Source organism: Phasianus colchicus, chromosome 13, assembly GCF_987193195.1.
Source record: "Phasianus colchicus chromosome 13, bPhaCol1.hap1.1, whole genome shotgun sequence".
In the NCBI taxonomy this organism is placed as follows: domain Eukaryota; kingdom Metazoa; phylum Chordata; class Aves; order Galliformes; family Phasianidae; genus Phasianus; species Phasianus colchicus.
The window spans coordinates 20,167,478-20,194,235 of NC_143448.1; the positions used below are offsets into that span (position 1 = coordinate 20,167,478).

A 26,758-nucleotide genomic window follows, 5' to 3' on the forward strand; every position below is an offset into this window, starting at 1 on the left:
TACTCTGACAGTGGCCAGTGCACTCTGTACAATGGCTGGTTACCCAGAACAGTACCAAATATAACTTTTTTAGCCAGAGGCTGGTTGGAGCTGTCTTTGTCCTCTTTTCCTCTCTTTCGTTATCCTTTCTACATATTCTTCTGTAGACTTCTGGGGGTCAACAGAAGATGTGAAACATGCTGTTCTCTGGCTATTATTAAGATCATCCTAGCATCTGGATGGCAGCCAAGCAACAGTGTAAGGCAGTCTGATCTGTTCTGTCATTTAGCCACAGCAGGAGGAAATACTTAGAGATATCTCTAGTCTTTCTTGGGCTATTTCGTCCAGTGCTACTGAGCTATGCAAGTTTCCAGACCGCTGCTTCTCTGAGTCAGCAGCACAGGAAATAATACCTTTCTCCATGTAAGCCTAAGTGCAGCCTAAGCAAAGTCCAGATCTGCCTCCTGCTTTCTTCCATGGCTAATTGTGATTGCAAGACAGTTACTGTTATATTTAAGGACCTCTGTGTTGATGAGAGCAGAGCCAGTGCAGAGAGAGAGATGAGTAGAATCTGTGCTGTAGTTTTTCTGAGAAAATTTTTACTTGACCTGAGAAGTACAATGGGCAAGCAGCATCCTACTAGATTAAGCATTTATCTGCGTTGTCATAGCTTACTCTGCACATACTTCCTGCAAGCTTTTGTGGAGGAAGGATCTGTGTTGTGTTTTCTCAGGGGATGTGGGACAGGAAGCTGAACTTGGGAAGATTTGCTGACCTTTGTTGAAGACCTGAATTTGTGTGTGTTTGTTTCCTTTTCTCTTGTAGCAACAACTACGTATGCGGATCAAGTTGACGTATAATCACAAGGGCTCAGCAATGCAGGATCTAGCAGAAGTCAACAACTTCCCCCCTCAGTCTTGGCAGTGAGGCTCTGGCACCATTCTTATTCTCACCCCACCCAATCAAAAGAACTCTGGGAAGAAGGTTGTGATCCTTGGCAGTCCCCTAAACTGCACCATGGGCATGGGGAACAGATGAGACCTGCTGATGAGGAGGAATTTTCCTGAAGTGATTGCTGACTTTGAAGCATATCTGTTGAGACTAATCTCCTCTCCTCCGCTGATGAGGCTGGTGGCTTGTGGAGGCTACTCTGCACTCCCTCACACATGCATTCACAGCCAGAAGCAACATTCCCTCCCTTCCCTGCCTCTCTACCCCCAAAGAAAAACAGCCTGGTTGGAAGAGAAGTCTGGAATTTCTTGCAGGGAAACTTTCTATCTCTGCAGCAAGTGAACAACTGCCCCTTCTTTCTGCTGTCTTTTTTTTTTTTCCCCCCCCTGGGATGGTCAAGGTGTGTTTTCATTCGTTACTAGCTGGATTATCTTCAGGCACTTTCATCTGGGGCTCAGAATGGGAACATGGAGAACTTTAGGTCACTTTGCCTCTTTCTTACTGTATCCCCCATGTCTAAAGGGGCTGGAGGCTTTTTTTGGCCTGTTCAGTGCATTACTGTATACACACACCTCTTAGTTATGTGATACGTACCAAGAGCAAGTCAGGCCTTGGGACTTCATCTGCAGACCTGGGACAGTGCAGGAAAGAGGTGCCAGTGAGGCTGATTAAAATTGCATTGGTGCTGTACTTGGAAATGAAGACCTTACACTTGAATTTTCTTTCTTTCCATCAGTGGCTGCAGCCATACAGATTCAGTCTTCTGTAGCTTCCCCGGAAAGTATGGTGATGTATAAGATGTAGCGATCTAAGGAGCAGCTGGTTTTCTACCGCAGTTAATTTCAAAGCCTTTAGTTGTGGTTTATGGTAAGAAAAGACACATTCAATTTTGTAGATCAGTCTTTGAGCAAAAGCTCTGTTGCCTGCTGGGAGACTCACCGGAGACTATGCTGCAGAGTTGTTCTTAGTTATTCCAGACTTTCTCCCCGGTTTAATTTCCAGAGCCTGTTGTAGACTCCCTGGGTTCCATTTGATTTACTTCTGACTGGGATATTTGTGTTGTATCTGTAACATTGGCACTGAAATAAAGACCATGCGGTTTAAAGAGACCTTCTCCCATTTTGTTACTTAATTCATCCTTGTAGCTGGCTGCTTGCTCCCCTTGTAGAAAAATCTGTTTGTTAAGGTGCAGACTGAGAATGGAACTACACTGTTTTTTGAATGAAAGCCGATTATTTGAGTATTTGAATCCAAAGATGTTAGGTTCAGTACTCTTCTGAGCTTAAGGTTGTATCCAGTTATGCTTCCTAGTGTCAGCTATTGTTGAGGTAGTAGAGTTCCATGAATCTTCATGGAGGTGATGTATAGGATATAAAGCACAGTGACAAAACTGTTCAGGCATTCAGCACCCTTCAGGGAGAAAGAGGAAAAGATAGGCCTTAAGTCTTCATTCATTAATGTGCTCGTAAGTTGAAGGTACCCCAGCTCCCAGCTGCAGAGCTTTCTCAGAAGAAACACATGGCACATCTGCTCTGTTTCCGTTGCAGGACTGTAAATATATGGTGATCATTTTGTGCTCTGGCAGCCTTTTGTGTCTGCAAACGTACTAACACTAAGTTCCAATCATTGTTAGCAGTGTTGCAGGAATGGTGTACAGTGTATTTAGGGAAAATCAAAGACTTATTCTACCCTTGAATTCATAGCAAGGGAGGTCACTAGCGGTTGTTCTGCTTTGGTTTTAACCACAATAGATAATATAATGTAGGACTGACTTTAATTATTGGTATGTCCAGTCGAGTAAGTTTATTTTCTCTTGGAAGGCTTTTTTGCTGCATTATTGAGAGGACTGGGTTGAGCCTTCACTTCACCAAAGAGTTTCATTATTCTGTTGAAACTGGCATCATTATGGAGTTGTTAAAAACTAGCAAGAATGATGTGTGACTTCTTTGAAACTGATTCTGAGTTATTGCAGTGTCTTGGTTGGGCTAACAGTGCCTCAGATGGAACCATAATGATACAGGCAGTCTTGCAGAAAACAGCTGAATCAAAGCCCTTTTCTGGATGCTGAACATTTACTTTGTTGCTTTTACTGTGACTACTTGACAAAATTGGCTCAAACTCTATAGTGGTGAATGTGTTTAAATGTAGTCCCCAGTGGGCTCTGAGGGCGTCCCAGGTATCAAGCTAACAGGAAGTTTTTTGCCTTAGTTCCTTAAAACCCTGTAAGGTGTCATTCTTTTCAGAATTGTATGTGGTATTGAAAGCTGGTGCACCTCAGTCTCCATTTCTTTTTGCTGAGAAGAGCACTGTTGCTGGAGATGGGGAGAAAGAAGTACATGGGCCCTGACCTGGCCAGTTTATTGCAGCATGGCTGGAAACAACTGACCTTGTCCCTCTTACATTTGTTTTCTGTTCTATAGAGCAGGTGGATTTTGTTGTTGGTCTCTGGCAAACTTTCAGGATAGATTCCTTCTCTATACTTGGATCCTTCAGCCACCTTTACACATAAGTGTTTTGTATTTTGGAAAATATACTGTCATATTTCTGGGTCAAGCTCAGGGAGATGGTGTGTGTACCTGAAAGGCATTCAGCTTGAAACCATCTCTTGGCCATAAAGTACTTTGCAGCTGAATGTTCCTGTTGTCCTTGGAGCTCTCTACCTTCCTTTCTTAAGAGATTGAGTACTAACACTACCTCTAGAAAGAAGGCCAGGTTACATGTTTCCTTATTTGCAATGCTAGATACTACTGCTTGCTCCTTTCCCCTAGGTATGTCTCAACCTTCGTGCTGCTGCTTTGTCATGATAGAGAATACTCAATGCCTCAGAAAGCACTCTGGGGACAAGGTGAGCCTTTATTCCATTGGAATGCAACAATTTAGGTCTGGTCAATGGTTTTCTTCTTTCAGTGTAAAGAGGATATAAGAGGAGCAAGATACGGACTTTGTGGCTAACCTGTGTAATGTGGGCTCTGCAGGCTGGTGCTTGGATAGACTGTCTGCTTTGGTTTGTTTATTTTCCAAACAAATAAATTTTGAGGAAAGCACAGAAAGAATAGTGGGCGGTACTGATACAGAAGGGAGAGGAGATATGAGAAGGTCCTAAGGTTTAATTTCATCAATTTTTTTGATGGGTGGCCTTGAGCAGCATTTTGAAGCAATAGCAGTGAGGGAACTGCCACCCATGCAGTATGTTGGATAGGCTCTGAAGCAGCTGGGAAAGGTGACTTCATCCTTTCCCCAGTGCTGATACTGGCTGCAAGATGGAGCAGCAAAGTTGGCTTTTTTTTGGGGGGGGGGGGGGGCAAGAGGGAGGGGAGGATGGGGTCTGGTGGTGCACTTTCTATGCTCATTTTCTGCTTGGGGACTGTGGTGGAAGGACCTACTGCACTGCTTTCTTCTGAACTTTTACTCTGTTCCTGTTTCTTTCTTTTCCTACGTTGTAATACTGCTCTTACGTAGAGTACCATCCCGCCTCCTTGACAGTGTAAACCGAAACAAAAAAATACCCCCACGAAATCAAATGAGCAGCACCTCCTGACCAAATTAAAAACATGCCCATTGAGCAGGGAGCCTGCTGGCATTCTAACTTCTGCAAATCTATTTTTGAGATGTGAAAAACTTAAATGCTAAGTCTTAGATGAGTGAGGAGCTACATAACTGATGTAAACACTTACATGGAATGCATTAGACTTCTGCTGTGTATTGTCTTTTGGTTGAAACAAATTATGAAGTGACTAATAAAATGAGTCAATATTCCATGATTTGAAACTGCGCCTCGTTGCTTTTTGCAAATACAATAGAACAGCCTTTATTCGTTCTTGTTTGGCAGTGCTAAAGTCGAGTGATATGAAATTATCTAGGGCAGAGTTTGAAAAGCTTTTGGGAAATTTTGGAGAGTAAAATGAGCAGACAGTTAAAACCCCTAAAAAGAGTCAGGTCAAATACCACCCTGAAGGAGAGCTTGTCAGCTGCTGCCAGCAGTACATGTCCAGGTGCTACACAGGTATGATGAGATCTGAACAGATGTTTTTCCCTGCTGGCTGCAGCAGTTGGTTATGGTTCCCTTGCTGTTCTAAAAACTCTCTTTTGTACTCGGTGTGCCACTGAGGCAAGGATTGTTACAATCTCATCCATTAAAGCAATATAGTTGCCTGCTATAAGTTTCTTGTGTTTTCTAGTCGCAGGAACCTTAGATACTGTGTGTTTTCCAATACAATTCCAATTTTCCCCTGCACAGTGCAGTGTGTGCTGGGAAATGGAACCTTAACGGTAAGCCTGACTGTCAGTCAGCTCCTTCTTAGATAGGAGAGCTCTCTGGTCCTCTCGAGAATTCAGAAGTGTGTCTGTGTGGCTGTAGGCAGAAGTTGTGGAGCAGGACAGACCACGGAGGCACCTCCCGGTGCTGTGCTGGATAGTGCTGAGCCCGTTACCCCTTCTTGACTGCGACCAACAGCAACGCGTTGAGATAAACCAGGAGGAAGGCGGGAGATTTCTGAAGGTAATGTGAAGTAGGATTAAGCTACGAAAGAATGCTGGCGGTGAGAATTTGGGAAGCAGCTCATTTAGAAATAAGGCCGGGAATCAGCACGTAAGAACTGCGCTGGGGCCGCGGGCCGCTGTGTGTGAAGTCCGTCCAGAACCGTCGCTGACTGCAGGCGCGGGCTTTGGTCGTTAAGGTGACCGAGGCTGCCGTTAAGGATCGCTGTCTCAGGCGCTCGAGAAGCGGCGCGGTGACGCTGCGCCCGGCGGGACGAAGCGCTGCTTGGAGCCGCCGCGTGCAGCTGCAGCCTCGGGCGGCTCCTGGTGAGGCGTTGCAGAGGCTGGAGAAAGCGTTCTGGGACAGGCGGCTTCGGGGGACGGAGGCGAGCGCTCTCCTTCCTCGGAGGTAAGTAACCCCGATTTGCACAGCCGCCTTGCAAGCGCTGCACCGATGGCGGCAGGTCGGTAAAGGCTCGGGCGGCCTCGTGCCCGCAGGCCGTGCCGCTGTCAGGACGACCCGCCGACCGCTCCCGGGGCGCCTCGGATTAACGCCGCGACTCCGCGCTGCCGCTGCGGCGCCGCCGCTGACGGAAGTTCCCGCGCTTCCGGGGCGGGGCGCGCGCGGAGCTGGGGCGGCAGCCGCCGCTCCCGAAGGTCTCGCGGTCCGGCCGGCCATGGGGGAGGCCGGTCCGGGGCCCAAGGAGGCGCCGGAACCCGAGGAGGATGAGGCGGCGGCGGCGGTCGGAGCGCGGGGCGGGCGGGCCGGGCCTCGCGGCGTCGTCCGGGTGCTGAAGGTGAGGAGGGGGCCGGGGCCGAGCGGGGCCGTTCCGCGCCGGCCCTTCCCGGCAGCTCGGCGCGGGGGCGGCCGCGGCGGTAACTGCGCGCCGCGTCTGGGCGATGCCCGCCTCGACCTTGGCCGGCTCCGCTCCGTGCCCCCCGGGCGCGGTGGCCCCGACTCGTTCGTCGCGAACGGCCCCGAGGAGGCGCCCGGCGGCGCGGAGCGGCGGTCTCGCCGTGCCCCCCCCCTCCCCTCCCCCGTGCCCGGCCGCTCCTGGGGCCTCGCACAGCCCGGCTGCGGGCGCCGCTGCCGAGACTGCCGCTGACTCCGCTTTTGGCCGTTTCGCAGAGGAACGCGAAGCGCAACGGGAGCAGGAGCTGTCTGAATAGAAGCCGGTTCGGTTCCCGTGAGAGGGACTGGCTGAGAGAGGACGTTGGACGAGGCTGCGTGTATGTTTATGGAGGAGATTCTGCTGCTGCGTTGTCTGACTTGCGCTTGGTCCTCTGTACGGCGGATACCCCAGCGTCTGAGATCTGTGATGGGGAAGAGAGGAAAAACCTCTTCGTGCAGCTTCACGGCGACCTGGTCAGGTGAGGGCTGAGGTTTGTGTTGAGCTGGATTTGCTTTAGTTGTGCAGCACTCTTCTGCATGCCTACATGCATTGGTGTGCAGAGCAGATAGAAGCAGGAGGTGCCAGCTGGATGCAGCCTCCAGTCACTTAGTGCATGAAAGTGAAGTGGTTCTGAGCCTTTTGTACTTAGTCGAGGCATAGCTGGGAGGGTTTGGTGGCTGCTCCAACCAGAAATACAGCCTTGTTTTCTAAGTAAAGGATATTATTCATGTACTTCTTCATTGCATTCTGTTTTAGGGATGTTATAGTCTTAAGAAAATCTAAACAATTTATGGGGCTGTAAGCAGTTTTTCTGAGTCAGCGTAACATCTGAAGTACTTCAACAGTTATTTCACAGTTTTTTTGTGTTAGTAATTTTTTTGTGAGTTTCTGAGGTAAATAAAGATACACATAGGGTGTGGGTGTTGTATCACATGTTTTATGTCTGCAGTCAATTAAGGCTGAAAACAGACCTCAGCTCAAAGTTTAAGGTGCGTGGATTTTATGCTGAGTATATTATGGACTCCTTTAGCTTTACAAGTTCCCATTAGGTCTGTGTAGAAATGCTTCTGGATTTCACGTTTGATTAAGAAGTTGTGGCTCCAGTTCCTAGGGAAAAGGGCGTCACTGTGGTCTTTCTTCAGAAGCCTAAGCAATTGAAACATTTTGAGCTGAGCAACAGCAATAGTTTTTTGTTAGTGAAATGTAAGTCTTAAATTGCACGCGTCTCAAGTTTAAAAGGACGTAGTGCTCCTATCTTCAACCCAGTTAAACCTACGCTAATGGCAAGAGGTATGAAGAGTAGGATAGAGAAAGGGGGTCTATAAGAGAACTGGGAAGGGACAGGGAGAGTACTGATAGAACACGGGATAATGGCTTCAAACTATTAGAAGGTAGCTTTAGATATCAGGAAGGAATTCTTTACTCAGAGGTTGGCGAAGCCTTTGCCCATGCTGCCCAGAGAAGCTGTGGATGCTACTATGTCCCTGGATGTGCTTGAGGCCATGGATGGGGCCCTGGGCAACCTGGTCTGGTGCAAGGTGTCCCAGCCGTGGCGGGGGGGGGGGGGGGGTTGGAACTGGGTGATCTTTAAGGTAGTTTCCAATCAAACCATTTTGTGATTCTGTGACATGGTTAAAAATGGCAGTTGAAAGAAGTTACCCAGAACTTTTTGCTTTCCCTGACCTGGATTATAGGAACTAGCTATAGATTTATTATAAAAATAATAATTAAAAAAAAATAGGAGAATAGGTGAACACTTGTTCATGAAGGCAGCTGAATATCTCCATTTGTTGCTTGAAGTATTCATAAGGAAACTGGCTTGTTGGTACCATAACAGAGAACAGATTTTCTGATGTTTAGAAAAAAGAGCAAGTCTTCATATTTACTGCAGACATATTGAAAAAAAAAAAAAAAAAGACCAGATAAGCTTTGTAGGTGTGTTCAGAGAGGGAAGCTTTGATTTATTTTTTTTTTCTTTTTTGAGTTTTTGAAGTGATTTCTGTGTTTGAATTCTGAATTTCTCTTCTCACACTATAAGAAGAGGTACAGGTAGCTGTGCCTGTCTTTCATTTGTGGCAGTCATTGCAAAGTTAGCAGATCTGTCCTGCCGCCCATGTCCTGGAAATGAATACTGAGTTGTGAACGTTTACTTTACCTGCTTTAGTGGGGGTTTGGACTCGATCTCTTGAGGTCTCTTCCAATCTTTGTAATTCTGTGATTTACTCCTTAAACTCATTGCCTCCTGCTATGTTAGACTCTTAATCAAGTCTTCTATTGAATTTTATGGAGAGCTCTTGATTGCTGTGCATCTGTTGCCTTTGTAATTCTTGGGATGTCTTTGCCACAGAAGAAATTCATGAATTACCACTGAGGGTGTTCTCAGTAGAATCATTTAGGTTAGACAAGGCCTTTAAGATCATCAGGTCCAATCATCCACCTGACACTGCAAGTCCACTGTTAAACCACATTCCTAAGCATGGTATCTGCAAGTTTCTTAGATACCTGCTGGGATGGCATCTCCTCCACCTCCCTGGGCAGCCTGTTCTGATGTCTGTCCATGAAAAAATTCTTACTGGTATTGCTTTGGTATCCATCTCTGTTAGGAACAGGAGACAATCACAAACAAAAAAGCTTCTGTTTCCACAGGAAGGTGACAGAATATCCCTACACTCTCTTGAGATAATCATTTCCTTGAAAAAAAGTTTACTGACTGCTTTAATAATGTGTTTGACTACAAATTACTCAGTGAAGCATCTGATTGTATCTCATACTTGATATGTTTGTCTCTCAAACAACTGAATTCCCCACCCTTCTAAATAGTAGGTGACTTGCTTTCTAAACCTGAACATGGCGAAAGTTGATTTGATACCTGACTCAGAAGACTGGACAAAGTGGTCAGTAGGTGGAAGAATAACAGAGAACCTTTTAACTTTCAATACTGTTGCATTCCTGTGATATTTCTGCATTTCTCTTTGAAGTATGTGCACTGGGAATCAGTTTCTGTCAGAACATTCTTTTCCCCACGCGGCATGCATAAAGAATCTTTAAGAAATCCAGCTAGAGCTTTTTTTTCTGAACATCTTTTCCTTTTCAGAAACTATACCTTACTGCAGAGGAGAAGATTAAATAAAAATAATTTCATTACTTTCTTTAGGATGTTCACACCTGACAACAGAACTTTGAACTAAGAAGATATGAAAATATTGTTGTTCAGGAAGAAGAGCTGCAGCAGTCTGTGAAACTTGATTTTTTGTTTGCTTCTCTTTCTGTTAATCCTTGCACCCTTCACTTAGTGGAGCAGCTTCTCTGATTTAGTGGAGGTGGCAGCACCTGCTGTGTGATACTGGTGTGGATGCCATGGGCTGTTTGTGCCAGGTAGCAGCTGCTTTGCCTGCTGTGGTTTTCTCTGTGTGTGGTAGTACTCGGCATTTCATACAAGGTAAATTTTGAACATTTCTAATGTAATCACATGCTAGCTGAAGTTTCACAGTGCACCGTGTTTTCTCAAAGGAAAAGTGTAATTCTCTACATCAAACTCTGACAACTACGTCCACACCTGTCAGCTCTGATTATGCTAGCAGAGAAATTTGTTATAAAAATTGTCATTATAGCCCTTTGTTCTGTAGATAGGTGTTGGTTTTCCCTTTCCTGCTTTCAGACTTTTAGATTTTATTGGTAAATCACACTGCCCTTGATAAGAACTTGGACAGGCAGTCTTTCCAGTGAAGACTCTGGAGTGTCCCCAGAGGCATATGATCGAGTGCTCTGTATCCTGATGTGAATACTATCAGAAGGCAACAAGCCCTTCTGCTCATTGCTTTATTGACAAAGCCCTTTGCTGGACGTGTGAGTGTGATCTGGGTTGTGCAATGCTGTTTCCTTGGTCACACCCCTGCCTGTGCCTGGTGCCAGAAAGCCGCTGTGTGGTGGGCAAGGAGGCGTCAGCCTTCCCACCAGGCCTTCACTTGGGTACGTCACACTGAGCTGCACTCTATCTTCAGAGGAGCGAGGCGTTGCAGCCCAGGAATGCACTGCTGCTGAACTTTAGGTTCTGCTGTGACCTCACATACTTCTGCCAGATAGCAAAATTGGAACAGCATCTGCATTTTTGCAGCCAACTTGAAGAATTCTGAAGGCATAATTTTTTTGGAAGGCTCTTGCCTTCCAGCCACCAACAACCAAAGCTAGGTGGTGCAGTAATGCAGCACACTCTTGTGATTTGTTTTCAGGTAGTTAGGTTTTTATGGAAAGAGACATGTTGGTCCAGGGATTAGGCTTGAATAGATACTGCTGCAAATGATCTTTTTGTACCTGGTCTTTATTTTTTTGCACAAACCAAGAAACAAAAATAAGGGCATTTCAGGAAGCACTGCAGTTTGATTTAAGTGGATAAGAATGAAAAAACTAGTTTTTTCAAATTAACATTTAAAGTTCTGCAGCCCTGCAGCACTAATTCTTCCTGGTCTTAAAGATGCAAAGGATAAAAATAGAGTTAAATCTTATCTTGCGAAAGGGATAAGTGTGTCACGAGTATTCTGCTGCTTCAAGAGGGTAAAACCATAGTACTGTACCATACTATACAGTTTTCAGTACTGCAAAACTGTGACTTAATGAGAATGTACTGAGTATATTTATTATCTGGATGATCACACTCGGAGAGTTGTGGTCAGTGGCTCAATGTCCAAGTGCAGACTGGTGATGAGTGGCATTCCTCAGGGATCGGTGCTGGGCCTGGTGTTAATATCTTTGTAGCCAAAATGGACGGTGGGATCAAGTGCACCCTCAGCAAGTTTGCAGATGATACCAAGCTGAACGATGCAGCTGACCTGCCAGAGGGAAGGGATGCCATACAGAGGGACCTGGATGGGCTTGAGAGGTGGGCGCACGCCAGCCTCATGGAGTTCAACAAGGCCAAGTGCAAGGTCCTGCATCTGGGTTGGGGCACTTTCAAGCACAGATGCAGGTTGGGCAGAGAATTTCTGGAGAGCAGCTCTGAGGAGAAGTATTTGGGAGTGGTGTTTGAGAGACTCAACGTGAGCTGGCAGTGTGTGCCTGCAGCCCAGAAGGCCAACCACAGGAGAAGAGAAGGCTCTGAGGAGACCTTATAGCAGCCTTCCAGTACCTGAAGGGGCCTGCAGGAAAGCCAAGGAAGAACTTTTTATCAGGGCAGGTTGCAACAGGATGAGGGGAAATGGTTTTAAACTGGAAGAGGGTAGATTTAGACTAGGTACTGGGAAGAAATTCTTGACTGTGAGGGTGGTGAGACACAGGAACAGGTTGCCCAGAGAGGTTGTGGATGGCCCCCTCCTTGGAATCGCTCAAAGCCAGGCTGAATGGGGCTGTGAGCAATGTGGTCTAGAGGGAGGTATCCATGCCCATAGCAGGGGGTTGGAACTAGATGATCTTAATAGTCTCTTCCAACCCAAACCATTCTGTGACTGTATGGTATTACCATGCTTATGAAAAGCACTTATCCCTTTACTGAGTTAAGGTTCTTCCTGAATCATTGAATTACTCAGGTTGGAAGGGACCTCAAGGATCATCAAGTCCAACTGCAACCTAACCATAGCCTAACTCTAACAACCCTCTGCTAAATCATATCTCCGAGCACCACATCCAGGGACGGTGACTCAACCACCTCCTTGGGGAGCCTATTCCAATGTTTAATTACCCTTTCTGTAAAGAAGTGTTTCCTAATGTCCAACCTAAACCAACCTGATGCAACTTGAGGCCATTTCCCCTCGTCTTGTCACCAGTCACCAGTGAGAAGAGACCTACCCCGCTCTCACTGTAAGCACCTTTCAGGTACTGGAAGAGAATAATAAGGTCTCCCCTCAGCCGCCTCTTCCCCAGACTAAACAGCCCCAGCTCCCTCAGCCTCTCCTCATAGGGCTGATTTTCCAAGCCCTTCACTAGCCTCGTTGCCCTTCTCTGGACCTGCTCCAGTACCTCCACATCCTTTCTGTACTGAGGTGCCCAAAACTGAACAGTTTGACAACTGAATTTTGATGTGCAAGAATTACATTATTCAGTGCGTGCTTCTAAACACATCAATTCATTCAACTTCAGATTATTTGAATTTTTTTTTTTTTTTTTTTTTTTGGTGAGTGATATCCAAGCATTTATGGTTCCTTGGCTGCAGGTCACATGCTGTTTTCTGTCAAGCTCAAGGCTTCAGTAGCAGAAGTATTAGTCTGCATGTAGTCACAGGAGACTCAGGCCAGGTGTTTGAAGATCCAGGCATGTCTCATATTCCTCTTGAATTCTGTTCTGTAGGTTATAGAATACATTAGGGTTTGCTATATTGGAAGTCTGCACTGTTTGGTGCAATCTGTTAGTTATTCCAGTTTCTAATAGCTTGGCTGTTGTAGGTAACAGATTTGTCATTTACAGTAACACACTGGAAAGCTCTTTAATGTTTTATGCTGTGTTCACTGCTGTTTCTGTGGAGAAAAAAAAAAGTTGTGATAACTTAGACCTCAGTTACATATTTACAGAACTGCTTGGCTTTCTAAGTAAGCCTCTGGATCCCCAAGGGAGGTCCTGAAAAAGACAGAGCAGCCTGTGTTTGCGCTGGCAGAAAGGGAGGCAATGGGCATAAACTCAAATGCAGAAATTTTTATTTGAACATCAGGAAACTTTTTTTTTTTTTTTTAGAAATTTAAGTAGAGTTTCCCTAAATTTTTAGGTCATTAAAAATAGATTTTTTTATTTATTGGGAGTCTGCTTTTTGTGCAGTATTTCTGATACTGTTTCTTGTTATTGTTTTCTCTTGATATTCTTCAAGTCAAAAAGGAAATCATGGATTTCATGGCTTAAGTTTTATCTTCTCCATTTCCCTTCTGCAGTAAAGTTCTTCAGATGTTGCATTTTTTAACTGATTTGCCAGACCTCCTTGAGAGCAGTGTGTCAGTATCCCTTGCACTTTAGCTGCAATGAGACATGTTTAATCTTTTTCAAGTTGTCAAACTGTTTTCTTGTATGTTTTGCTAGGAGGCTGGAACCCACTGAAAAGCCCCTTCAGATTGTGTATGACTACTTGGCTGGGTTGGGTTTTGATGACCCTGTCAGAATGCAGGAGGAGGCAGCAAACTCTGACCTCAGCTGTATGATTCGCTTTTACAGCGGTAAGAATTTGTGTGCACGTACGCTGTCGCTGTACCCATAGTTTTAAATATCTGATGGAGCTCAGGTTGAAGCACGAGTCATTGACCAATTGGCTTTCTAGATGGCTAAATCATACACACGATATCAGAAAACATTTCTTGAAATAAAAGAGTTTTCAGAATCATAGGAAAAGCAGTTTTGTAGTTCTCTTGACCCTATTTGTGGCTTGGAGAGAAGACAGCTTGATGGAGAACGTGCAATTGCTCTGTTTAACGTTACGATAAATGTCTTAGAAGTCCAAACGAGATGAGAAACATACTGCAGTTCAGTCTAGATAAAGCATTTCACACAGCCTCCCTAAAGATAGCAGTAAATTTGTAATTGCTTTTCTACTGCATCGGAAGGACAGGTGCTCGGCAAGTGCATAGGTTTGCCACAGTCTGTAATTACTTGAAGTTTAAAAGTGCAGTACATGGCAATTGTGGTGACATTTTAGTGAAAGTCATACAGTGGTTGTTTGTCAGACACTTCTGCCCCAGGTACATCTCTTGTTTTCTGTGTGAGATTTTTGTTTTATGTGCTACCGTATGTTTTGTCCTAATGCGTTGCTTGCAGTAACTGATATTGCATGTTACAGCTGTGCTATTTATGCTCATACCTGAAAATGAAGAATAAATGGAGAGTAAGCACTAATGTTCCTTTTTTCTTCAGAAAAGCCTTGCCAGATGGAACAGTTAGACCGCATCCTGCTTTCTGGAATCTATAATGTACGCAAAGGGAAGACTCAGTTGCACAAATGGGCAGAACGCTTAGTAATTCTCTGTGGTACCTGTCTCATTGTGTCCTCTGTTAAAGATAGCCATGCAGGGAAGATGCATATCTTGCCTCTTGTTGGAGGGAAGGTAAGACTTTTTTTTAAAAAAAAGCTTCCTGTAACGTAGAAAGGAAGAAGGGGATTATAATGATGGGTATTATCCACAAGGGGTTCATCTAGGCTGTATTACTGTATTAGCAGGCGCAGGGAGAATTCTTTCCTACTAGTAGGTAGTCTTAAGGCTAATAAAATGCTTGAAGAGACACTTGCTTCTGTTTTCACAGTAGTCACCAGTGTGAATAGGCATCCTGGAGATGATTAAAGGATTTACTTCAGCTGGAAGATGTTAAGAAGGATTTACTACATTGCATTTGTCTCAAATAACCTTATAACAGAGTTTTGTTTGAAATATAGCATTACTGGTTGTAATATTTCACCATAGATTTCGGATCCATTGTAATTGCTGGAATTTAGGTAGACTGTTTTGTTTTCATTTCTCCCTTTGCAGGTTGAAGAAATGAAACGTCGGCAGTACACACTTGCTTTCACATCTGTTGGAGCACAAGCCCAGACATACCACGTTTCCTTCGAAACACTGGCAGAGTGCCAGCGGTGGCACCGACAGGCATCCACGGTGAGGCACTGGAGACTGCAGCAGTTGGGGTGGTGGGTAGCAAGGGAATTAAGGGATTTGTTGTACAGGCTGGGTCTGCAGGCAGAACTTTAAACTGTGATGCTGGAGAAAGTACCTGGGATGCTTTCCAGCTTTCTTCATTTCTTACATGCTTGAGATTACAGAAACTTTCTTTGAGCTTTCTCTTGGGGCTCTGGCTGTACAGCAGTGCTGAGTAGCAATTCTACATTCTTTTCACCCCCCACTACACCTATTGAGGGTAGCTAATCACAGCTCACAAACCCAGGGATGGCTGGCTCTACAGCCGTAGAAATCTGTTAGTTGTTTCTGCTGCCATATCCCTATGACCTGTGGCCTAGACTGACTTGGGGCTACCCTGATAGGTTTGAGTTAAGTAAACCAAGGGATCGTAGGTCAGCAAGGTAAGTGTAGTTTGTTCAGAGCTGCTTCCTTATTCCAGATTAAAGTACAGTTAGCTGGTGATAGCTCACACTGAACTACTCTTTGACCTCAAAGATATAACATGAAATATGGTGCAAGTTGAAGTTGGTCATAAACTCTTAAATGAAACAAGTAAGACCTTGAGACAGTGTATTTAATTAAAGGAGACCTGATATTTGCAGAGACTGTGAAACGTTGCAAAAATGTGTGAAGCTTTTTTCATTTTTATTATTTCTGATATCGTACCCTGAACAAGCAAACAAAAGAAAGTCAGAAGTAATAGGTAGGCCAAGGAAAGGTTCTGTAGACCATAAAGAGCAGAACCGCAATGTCAGCTGCTTCATTTTGTTGTTTGCACTGCTTTCTCAGCAGTTTCCTTATCCAGAGATACAGCTTTTTCTGTCATCTTGTCATGGAGTAGCAAGTGCCATAAACTCATATTCCCTGGACTTAGTTTCCTGCTTGAACTCTACCTATGTTTGGTGGGTTTCTTCCATTTTGTGGATTGTTTACTGCTTGCAGTCTTTGGTTTTCCATTAAACTTCCATATAAGAATTGTTGCACAGCTGCAACTCTTACTCCTTCCTTTCAGGTTGTGTCTATGCGACTTAACATGGTTGATCTTTCATGCTACAGTCTTGAGGAAGTACCTGAGCATCTCTTCTACAGTCAAGACATCACCTACCTCAACCTACGACACAATTTTATGAGATCGAGCGGTGCAGGGAGTCTTGGCTCTCTTTGCAGGTATGCAAGGAATTATTTTTTTGTTACATTTGGAGTTCTGGAAGCGAGCATCCAGGGGTGAAGAGAAGGGAGTGTACTGCCTGCTCTTGTGGGATGGTAAAAGGTTGAGTTTAAGTGAACTCTAACGTACAAGGGAACTAGGAAGCAAGACTGAGCAGTGCAGGCAGCTATAAGCTTCCAGCAATTTACGGTATTTGTGAATTTCTTTTCACAAATTATTTATGCAAAGTTTTACCTGAGATGAGCATTGTGGAGTGGATTTCTATTTCTATTGGTAAGGTGAAAAACTAATAAACTGCTTGATAAATAGAGAGCATTTAGGGATATAAAATAAAGGTGAGGAAAAGCATAATGCTGCTATTGCCGGTAAGAGTTCGTGGAAGATCTGTAAGATCCAACTTCAGTTCTGATCGTTAAAGTGCATTTGGAATTGGCAGAGGGCCTGCAATGCTCCAATTTTAGTTTGGCAACTTGAAATAGGCTCTTAAGAGAGTGGGCAATGTGTGATGGTATGGAAGTGTATTGTAATTGTGTAAGTGAAAGAGTATTACGAAATAGGCTTTAAATGAATTCTGGAGAAACTCAAGAGGAAGATTAGTTTGTTGATTTCTATATACTGCCCATTTTAAAAAGATTTCAAAGAGTCACTGAATGAATTTCTAAAACCATTAGGAAGTCTGTAGTGATACTGTCAAATGGTGCTGCTTGAATCCCATTGTGCTTTAGGGGAAATATATTTGGAGAAACTTAGCAGAGCTGCAGGTCTGATTTTTCTTAATTTTTAAAATATTATTTTGAATCTCTAAATGCCTGTTACCAGGATATTTCATTTTTCTTCCTACAGAGTAGGAAGAAGTATCCACAAGTAAGAAAAAAGTTACTTGCTTATGGGAATTCTTTGCAATTTCTTTGAGAACCAAGACGAGTCCAATTTTGTTTTAATTCTGAGCTAGCTTAAGTATATTCTAACTGATATATTGTAATACATTGTTACTGGAAAAGCTGTTGAAAATAATTCAAGCTTTTGTTTTCCATTTCTCCAAGTACATTGGATGATGTTAAAAACAGAGTTAGAACTTTTTTTTCTAAAATGTAGTATTGTTAGTTCACAGGATCAGCAAAGGGGCTTGACCTTGCATGTAAGTCAACAATAGATTTTGTATGTTAGAAACCCAATTCTCCCTGGCATTGACTGTGTCAGATGGTAGAGCTGAAATCTACAAACAAGCAAAAACAATATATGGAATATTTCTGTCCCCAAACCAGCTCCTGTTTGGGCTGTTGTAAAAGAGGACAGATCCCATTGTGACTTTGTTGCTGTGTTTCAATATCTCTTTGTTGTTATCTCAGTATGCCCTGTGAGAGCACAAACTGCTACTGAGGAGCCATAATAAAAGGAAAACATGACTGCAGTAAATGAAATTATTGATTCTTATGCTGCTGTAGGAAAAAAAAGGAGCCATGATTTCAGGATTCTTACCACCTAAATAACTCATGTATACAGCTTGAATGAGAGGTAGCAATCCATTCCTCTGTCTCTTACTAGTGAAGAATATTGGAGAAAAGAAGAAGGAGGAAGCTTTGAAAATGTTATGAACCCCTTTGTGTTTGCTTTGATTTCACTGCAGGAGGATGAATTCTAAAACCTGGTTAAGATGTTGCATTTAAGGGCAATTTCTCACCAGTCTCTTTATATCAGAAAAAAGAGCTGCTTATTTTTAGGAACAGGTACCATGTAAAAAGCCATTGTTGAATTCCTGAGAAAGCAGTTTCAGTATTTGCTGATTCCAAAACCTGAGAACTGCTCTAGATCTCTTAAAATGGAATCAATTTATATGAAAGGTAGCAAAGGTAAGAACTGGGAGAAGGAATATCTGCCTGCTGTAATTGAAGATCAGGTTCAAGACCACATGAGCTAGCAGTGTGTGCCAACTGCCCAGAAGGCCAACCATATCCTGGGTTGCATCAAGAGAAGTGTGACCAGCAGGTTGAGGGAGGTGATTCTGCCCCTCTATCCAGCTCTTATGAGACCTGGAGTACTGCGTCCAGTTCTGGAGCCCCCAAAACAAGAAGGACATGGAGCTGTTGGAGCAGGTCCAGAGGAGGGCCACAGAGATGACCAGAGGGCTGGAGCACCTCCCCTATGAGGACAGGCTGAGAGAAGAGCATGGGGAAGAGAAGGCTCTCAGGAGACCTTATAGCAGACTTCCAGTATCTGAAGGGGCCTACAGGAAAGCTAGGGAGGAACTTTTTATCAGGGCAGGTAGGGACTGGACAAGAGGAAATGTTTTTAAACTGGATGAGAGTAGACTAGACATTGGGAAGAAATTCTTGACTGTGAGGGTGGTGAGATGCAAGAACAGGTTGCCCAGAGAGGTTGTGGATGCCCCCTCCTTGGAAGCACTCAAAGCCAGGCTGGATGGGGCGGTGAGCACCCTGGTCTGGAAGGAGGTGTCTGCCTGCAGCAGGGGGTTGGAATCTTAACGTACCCTCCCAACCCAAACCATTCTGTGATTGTGTAAAAGCTACAATCTGTAGGTTTATCCTTATTGGACTGTAAAGAAGGAAACAACGTTGTTACAAATAAGTTACTAGTTTTCATATCGTTGTGACATCCTTGCACTGCACAAATTGTTCTCTAAAGGCTATTGCCTATACTTGGCATTTCTTTGTCTTTTTAGTTGCATCATTAGAGAGTTTGCTTGTGGCTGCAGCAAATGTACGATGCCTATGCTCTTTTTCATGGCAGGATGTTTTCTCAAACAATTCATGACCAAATTTCAGATATACTCCTTACGAAAAATTACATTTAAAACCTATCAGTCTTATACTTCATTGGACCTCAAGCCAATAGTAATATTCTTTTGAAGGCAAATTAAACTTGTTTTATTTAACTATATGAAAACACTTCAAAATAAAAAGTGAAAATGGAAGGATCCTTAAAGGTCATTTAGCTCCAACCTTGCCTCATCAAAAAGTTATGTTATGAAGTGTGTGTTTCTCTGCCAAATATATGGTAGATTTGCAGTTGTCTTAGAACAGTACATTGTAAATTTCCTAAATGAATTCTTTTTTGATGGATTAAGTTTGGGATGGCAAGGTTGTTACTTAAGGAAAACTGCTTTTCTTTTCTTTAGAAAGAGAGAAGATCTCTTTGAGGGGAATCTCTTGCATATTGCCCCATCCTGTGCTCAGTTTCTTTCATGAATTTGGAACTGGCAGTTATAGGAGGGCAACAGGTGTGGGACTGTGGTGATTGCAAGAGCCATCACAGTACCTGCACACAGCTGTGCTCATGGTATGTCTGCCAAGCATGTGGCACTTTCAGTGTGGAAATCCTTTCAAGGACCTCTGGGTGCTGATCCTGAGGCTGCTCAGTGCGGAGTCAGCACTTTGCCATTCCATTTCACAGCTCTGCCAGGCCTTCTATTGTACTTCCCTTGAATGGATATTCCTCTCTTTTAATCTGTTCTCAGAGTTGTTCCAGTTAATGTATTATTATGTAGCTTCAAAATTTAGAGTGTTACTCCAAATAATTATTGGAAGGTAAATTTATTGAACTGAGAACTTTCTTTTAGTTAATCATAGTCACTCAGAGTCTGTCAGGGATCAGGTTTAAAGGTTCTTGTCTGTTTTTGCAGTAAAAACATGGTATTTGATCACTCTTAGCATTACCACTGAGATATAAAATATCAGTGCCTTAAAATAATATTTGTGTAAAAATTGCCATAATGATTCAGCTGACTGTATCGTTGTGTACAAAGACTTTAAAAGTCTTTGTGATTGTTTGCTTTGAGACTATGGATATTTGCTAATTAACTGAAATTCTTGCCTCTAGGTTTTCTCAGTTGAAGAGCTTGAATCTGTCTCATAACAGACTGGGGGAATTTCCTGTATCGCTGTGTGAGATCTCTACTCTGACCGAACTCAATATGTCCTGTAATGGACTTTATCACTTGCCAAGCCAGATTGGCAAGCTGCTGAAGTGAGTGCTTTTTTCTTTTTTCCTGTGGGTATAAACCTTGGTGTTTTGGTGTAGCACAGCTGATGTAAAGGGGCCAATTACGGAAGTATAAGTGCTCATCAACCTTTCAGTTCTGGAGACTGAGTGCTAGTTTTGACGCTGGTAGAAGGCTGAGACCCAAGAGGTGCAGAAAGGTTTGTTTTTCTTTCAAAGTTAAGATGTTACAGAATGTTTACATAGTTGTCATTTGAAAAGTCGCTGGTATATAGCAAGTCATCACTTGTGACTTCCTGCCTATTCTATTAGTATTTTAAAATAGCTAGGGTAAACCAGATTTGTACCAATGGCTAATGGATTTTGCCTGTTTGGAGTGGCCTAGAAAGACACTTAGGTTAGTTACTGTGTCTTGAATCATAGGTGTTACCTTGCCAAACTAGAAGACTTGAAGGCTTCTAAGCCTATGAATATATTCCCACTGAAGCTTTTTTCTGTTCTCTGTGGGGTTAGTTTTTTGTGGGTTTCTCTTTATTTTGGGTTGACTCATGATTTCATGATGCATCACATCTCTTGAGCCCTCATCCTTTATAGGGACGTGTCGTGTTCTCAGAGTGCTTTTCTACCGCTCTTGAGAAAGTTCTTTTTTAGAACATGGTCATAAGAAAAGGCTTGCACTTCAGAGATTGGAGTCAGTTTTGCTACCCTGGAAAATACTCCTTTCTGAATGGCTGGAAGGAAGACTGTAATGTAAAAAATGTGTTACCATAGCTTTAGTGTGGTAGGAGTTGTGATTTAGCTGTGCTGTAGGTGCAGTCGCTGTGAATGAGTGCTGTAATAGTGATATTAAACTGCATGGTATGATGAAGATGTCCATGATTTAATGTTGCTGTTGGATGGGCAATCATGTAGGCCTGTTCTGTTACTGGTCTTTAAAGTCTGTCTAGCATGCTAAATGGGTTCTTCTTAATTTGTAGAAAACCAAATGATTATGTAAATATCCTTTGTTTACAAACCAAGTGGAGATTTGTATTTTGCTTAAAATAACTTGTGAATTTTGTCACAATCAGAAGTTTGCCTCCTTTATAACTTAGGAATTATTTGGCATTGCGTACACACAGTTCCATGCCTATAAAATATCAATGATAAAAGCACTCCAGTAACTTCGTGTATACAATAATAAAGTTAACTGTTAGGTACCATTAAAAAATAACCACTCACTGAAAATACGAAATGTGACAGTTATTGTTCTTCACTGAGTTACTTACTGTATTTTTTCCTTTTGTTGTTGTTGTTGTTGTTTTTTGTTGATTGGTCTGCTTTTTGTTTTGGCTTTCACTTCCATAGTCTCCAAAGCTTCTGGCTTGATGGGAATTTCCTCACGTCCTTACCAGAAGAGCTTGGAAGTCTGCAGCAGCTCAGCTCTCTTGGGCTTTCCTTCAATAACTTCTGTGAGCTGCCAGCAATTTGTGAAAAACTCACTGTTTTAGACAAAATAGCCATGGCAGGGAACTTGCTAGAGAACCTGGACCTTACAGTGCTGAACCGCATGAGTCACATCAAAAGCGTGGACCTGAGGTAAGGAGTAACCATGCATGTGTACGTGTGCATGTATGTATGTATGCATCTGTGTCTATTTAAGTGTGTGAGTATATGTACACGTACATAAAAGAAACAATGTCGCTTTCTACCTATAGTAGAGGAACTGTGTGTATTATAGTACATTTTGCCGTAAACAACATTGTTTTTTTCCCACTTAGTGATTCTTTTAACTTCTAGGGAGTTCTATTTCTGAGGATGTGCAGGATTTGTTTAGAGAAACAAGGTCAGCTGAGCAGTGCTTGAAACTACTGAATGATAGAATTGTTTGGGTTGGAAGAGACCATGAAGATCACCTAGTTTCAAATTCCCTGCTGTGGAATGGATACCAGAGAACGTCACTTAGTACTCTAAGTTCCTCTTTTAATATTCTGTTATTGTGAGCTCAGGTAGCTCTTTGATCTCTTAGCCTTCTATTGTTTTTTTTTCCTCTCTAGAGGTATATTCCAGATTCTGCAGGTTGCCAATTGCAGATTTCTCAGAAAGAGACAAAGAATTTTTTGTCTGTAACAAGGCAGCGTATTATCTAGTCTCTGCATTTGCATGCTCTCAGTGTTAAATAAGTGTCCATTGATCTGACCTGAAATTTATAGACTGTGGTCTTCAGGATTTCTTGAACACTGAGAAGTGAATAGAACTGCTTCACCTAGCCATGCAGACAGGAACTGTTTTTCTTCACACTTAGTGTCTGAAATCCATTGTTGCTACTCATACATCTCTTTCTCATACATACATGTACTTGGAAGAAAGCTTGTGCTGGAGCTCTTCCTTTCTCTCTTCTTACCTCAAGTACAGTGTTCAGGGTTCTGATTTCTGACTCTGTACCCCTCATTTCTGAGTGTTTAGGTTGAACAACCTGAAGAGAGCAGCAGCTGATACTCTGGAGGGGAATAAATCTGTGATTTACATGGATTTGCGAGACAATCAGCTGACATGTCTGGATGTGAGCTCATTGGGTAGCCTGGAGCAGCTGCACTGTGAGCGGAATAAGCTGAAAGAGTTGACACTGAGTGGCTTCTCCCTTCGGGCTCTGTATGCCAACAACAACTGTACGTGTCCTTATGTTCTTCATATGCATTCTTCCTTCAAGCCCTGGGAACAAAGGAAACAACCCTTTTGCTATCTCCTCTCACAAAAAACACTAATATTTACTGATGTTATTGAAAGCATAGGTGATGGGGCTTCTGAGGTCTACTCATAGGGATCATATTATGGATACATGCGCACAGGCTGTGTAACAGCAAGAGAGTATAGTGCTGAGTTGCTACCTAAGGTATTTCCTTCCAGTGAGAATTGTTTGGGAGTCCACACGTAGAAGTACTGTTCTTTATTCTGCTGTTCCATGTGGCGGACAGAGCTGGACAGAGAGAAGCTGTGCTGATGTATGGTAGATGTATGAAGTTTGAACTATCTTAGGAAAAATGAGTAGAGACATTGTGTCTGCAGAGTAAAGACTATCAGTGTCACTTACTAGCTAGTCCATGTGCTACTTTGCTGTTTTCCTTCTGGAGCTCTGCACTGATATTTATTTGCTTTATTTCATCAGGTCTCACATCTGTCAGTGTTTATCCAGTTCCTGGTCAACTGACATGTCTAGAACTTGCCCAGTAAGTGACTATAAACCACAGAATATAAAGCAAGTATCTAAACAATTCTGGTGTTTTCTGCAGACATTTTCTGGAACTGTTATGCTTTTGAAAGACTTGAGTGCAATTGAGAAAAGGCATTTCATCTTCACAGTAGAACTGGAAAACCGTGTACTAAAGAATGATGAAATTGTTGCAGATCAGAAGCCCCTCTGAAATATTTTAACCTATCTAGGTGATTGGCTGCCCTTCAGCTGTAGGCTGTAATCAGCAAGACAGGCCAAAATAAAGACCACTGAACCTGCAACAACTTATTAGGCTGAATGGTGGGAATATGCAGGGCAAATATTTAGACTGTGTGCTGGTGATCAAGGCTGTTATCTTCATTTCCAATATCTGCCCTAGTAGCAAGATTGTCAGAGCTGTAAAATAGGAAATCTGATCACCTCTCACCTCAGTTCGGATTTGAAGCTTGTTAGTTGGGTAGCATACGGTGTCTGATTCTGCTATATCGGTGCTTGAAATAAAACAAAAGCATGATCATCAGAGCCTTGCAACAGTAATTCCTACCAATCATATTGCATTATGCAGCTGGCCAAGAGATAAATGTGAGTATGTGAGTAGCTCAGATACTGGGTGCATTTTTTGCCTATTATTTTTCATTTGGCTGTCAACAGTGCTGTGCACTGTTCAGACAGGACATATGCCTTATCAGGTGTTGGTGTCTAGCTTTTTCCCCTTGCTCTTCTCAGCAATCAGCTGCAGTGTGTTCCAGATTGGGCCTGTGAAGCAAAGAAACTGGAAATTTTGGACATGAGCTACAACCTCCTTGTGGAACTCCCATCAAGGTCAGCAGACTACGTTATTGTACAAATCTTGAACGTTCTTTTACTGGAGCTGAGTGAGAAAAGAGCAGCAGTGCTATTCCTCTTGCTTTATTCCTTGTTGTGCAGATAGATAATCTACTTCTCTGTGCAGTTTCCAAAGTACTTTGCATTCATGTGTTGAAAGAACTGACTTGCAAATTTTGATTAACAGGGGCCAAATAGTTCTATCCTCTGCCAGAAGTTTGCACCTGAAGTAAAACAAACTGCTATGAATTAACTTTGTGTTACAATAGATCTGTGAACTCAAGTTATAGCTGAAGCCCTAACATACCTTGCATCACTCCAGAGTTTTCACCAGTTAAATAAGTAGATATCCCAGAGATACAATATAGTTTATCTCAAAGGTAGCTTTCACAAACATCGTCAGCCAACTCCTTTCTGCCTGCTCCTGTTTCAGCTTCTGTAGCAATGTAGTAACTGGGAGCCAAAAACTAATATGATTTTGTAGTATTTTGTTTATCTTATTGTTTTGTATTTATAGTGACTTCTTCGAGGTACAAGGGATATTGTGGGGAGAGTCAAAGCCCAGATGTTCTTGGCTGAACATGTGTTTAGTAGAGAGTGTGATTGTAATGAATGAGAATGTCTTTGTCAGCTATGTTGAAATGTGAATGCATTGCTAGATTCCAGCAAAGAAATGCAAATAGTTGAAGTAGTTAAAGCAGCAGGCATAGGAAATGTTCTTAGAAATGACACTCTAGTGGTTGTCAGAGGCAAGACTATGTGCATTAAAGGCGAGAGAAGAGTATAGTAAGGGTGAGATAATGAGAACTTATAAGTTTACCCATGTTGATGGATGATAGAATCATGGAATGGTTTGGATTAGATGGAACCTTAGAGATAATCCAGTGCTACCACACTTCTGTGACATGGTAGGAGACACCGCCCACTAGATCAGTTTGCCCAAAGCTCCATCCAACCTCACCTTGAACACTTCCAGGAATACGGAATTCACATATCTGGACAGCCTGTTCCAGTCTCACCAATCTTGTAGTGAAGAATTTCTTCCTAGTGTGTAACCTAAAATTACCCTCTTTTAGTTTAACAGTTACCACTTGTCCTATCGCTACAATCCCTGATGGAGAGTCTTCCCCATCTTTTCTGTTGGCTTGCTGTAGGTACTGGAAGGCCTCTGTATGGTCTCCCTGGAGCCTTCTCTTCTGCACACTGAACAACCCCAACTCTCTCAGCCTGTCTTCATAGGAGAAGTGCTCTAGCCCCTGGTGATTTTGATAGAACTAAGTGTCGAGCCCTGCATTTTGGTCATAACAACACCAGGCAACCCTACAGGCTCGGGGAGGAGTGGCTGGAAAGCTGCCTGATGGAAAGGGACCTTGGTGTGTTGATGGACAGTCGGCTGAATATGAGCCAGCTGTGTGCCCAGGTGGCCAGGGAGGCCAATGGCGTCCTGGCTTGTGTCAGGAATGATGTGGTGAGCAGGACTGGAGAAGTAATCCTGCCCTGTACTCAGCATTGGTGAGGCTTCACCTCGAGTACTGTGTTCAGTTTTGGGACACTGATGTGCTGGAGCGGGTCCAAAGAAGGGCAACAAGGCTTGTGAAGGGTTTGAAGAATGTGGCCTGTGAGGAGAGACTGAAGGAACTGGGGCTGTTTAGTCTGGGGAAAAGGAGGCTGAGGGGTGACCTTGTTGCTCCCTTCCAATACCCAGAAGGTGCTTACAGTGAGAGCGGGTCTCTTCTCACTGGTGACAAGTGACAGGATGAGGGGAATTGGCCTTAAGTTGCACCAGGGTAAGTTTAGGTCGAATATTAGGAAACACTTCTTTACAGAAAGGGTTGTTAAGCACTGGAATAGGCTCCCCAGGGAGGTGGTTGAGTTGCCATCCCTGAATGTGTTTAAAAACCATTTGGATGTGGTGCTCAGTGACATGATTTAGAGGAGGGTTGTTCAAGTTAGGGTAGTATGGTTAGGTCGAGGTTGGACTCTATGATCTTTAAGGTCTTTTCCAACCTGAGCAATTCTATGATTCTATGGTCCTCCTTTGGACCTACGCTAATAGGTGCCTCTCCTTCTCATGTTGTATAAAAAAGACCACGTTTGAAGTGCATTATACATAACAAACATGTGGAAATCAGACTCAGAAATACATATTTTTAAAAAATTCAAGTATTTTTAGAGATTTTTAAGTGCTGGAATTTACAGTATCCCCTGGGAATTTCTTCCTTGTGTGTCTGCCATCAGCACTGTAGGTATATCTTGTTTCAAGTTACAACTTCGCTAACGTGGACTTTGAACTATCAGGGTTATCCAGCAGATTAAAGCATAAAAAAAGCCTTGCACAACAGGTTATAGATCATTATAAAGTTGTCTTTTAATCATCTGAAAATAAAATTGTACCAAAGTAGTCTCAATCAGTGTGAACAGAGAAGCCAGATCTGGATGAGTCAGCTTGAGTGTGGGAATTGGTGTATTTACAATTGAATAGCTTTTCACCCAGTGTAGTCAAATTTCAAAAGCTAACTAGGTGATCTTCAGAGATCTCTTCCAACCCAAACCATTCTATGAAGTCAGAAAGCAGCTGAATTCATTGACCTGTGTGGAACAGTGCACTAATGCAGCTTTGGTATTTAAGTTTCAAAGCTGTTCTGTACAGGACTATCAAGTTGTAATTCCAAGTTATCATCTCCCTGAAAAGGACAGGGTAGTTCTAGGCTACATCCAATTG

At 43.1% G+C, this 26,758-nt stretch overlaps 2 protein-coding genes across 11 annotated transcripts in view; both read left to right on the plus strand.

Moving 5' to 3' along the window:
• The window catches only part of AP1G1 (adaptor related protein complex 1 subunit gamma 1), a 45,828-nt gene extending 40,047 nt beyond the window's left edge, over positions 1 to 5,781 (plus strand). For all 8 annotated transcript variants that reach the window (XM_031615041.2, XM_031615038.2, XM_031615042.2 and 5 more), the window contains one exon: positions 805 to 5,781. In XM_031615041.2, coding sequence (XP_031470901.1) covers positions 805 to 906 — 102 coding nt within the window. In that variant the 3' untranslated portion in view covers positions 907 to 5,781. The remainder of the gene's footprint in view (positions 1 to 804) is intronic.
• Positions 5,782 to 6,026: 245 nt separating this feature from the next.
• Positions 6,027 to 26,758, plus strand: part of PHLPP2 (PH domain and leucine rich repeat protein phosphatase 2) — a 29,520-nt gene continuing 8,788 nt past the window's right edge. The window contains exons 1-11 of one of the 3 annotated variants that reach the window (XM_031615342.2): positions 6,027 to 6,203; positions 6,536 to 6,777; positions 13,293 to 13,426; positions 14,118 to 14,308; positions 14,729 to 14,854; positions 15,888 to 16,042; positions 19,881 to 20,027; positions 21,348 to 21,578; positions 22,446 to 22,648; positions 23,146 to 23,206; positions 23,938 to 24,033. In XM_031615342.2, coding sequence (XP_031471202.2) covers positions 6,084 to 6,203; positions 6,536 to 6,777; positions 13,293 to 13,426; positions 14,118 to 14,308; positions 14,729 to 14,854; positions 15,888 to 16,042; positions 19,881 to 20,027; positions 21,348 to 21,578; positions 22,446 to 22,648; positions 23,146 to 23,206; positions 23,938 to 24,033 — 1,706 coding nt within the window. In that variant the 5' untranslated portion in view covers positions 6,027 to 6,083. Of the gene's footprint in view, positions 6,204 to 6,535; positions 6,778 to 13,292; positions 13,427 to 14,117; positions 14,309 to 14,728; positions 14,855 to 15,887; positions 16,043 to 19,880; positions 20,028 to 21,347; positions 21,579 to 22,445; positions 22,649 to 23,145; positions 23,207 to 23,937; positions 24,034 to 26,758 lie in introns of those variants that run through there. The other 2 variants (XM_090149549.1, XM_090149548.1) reach the window with 2 other exon arrangements.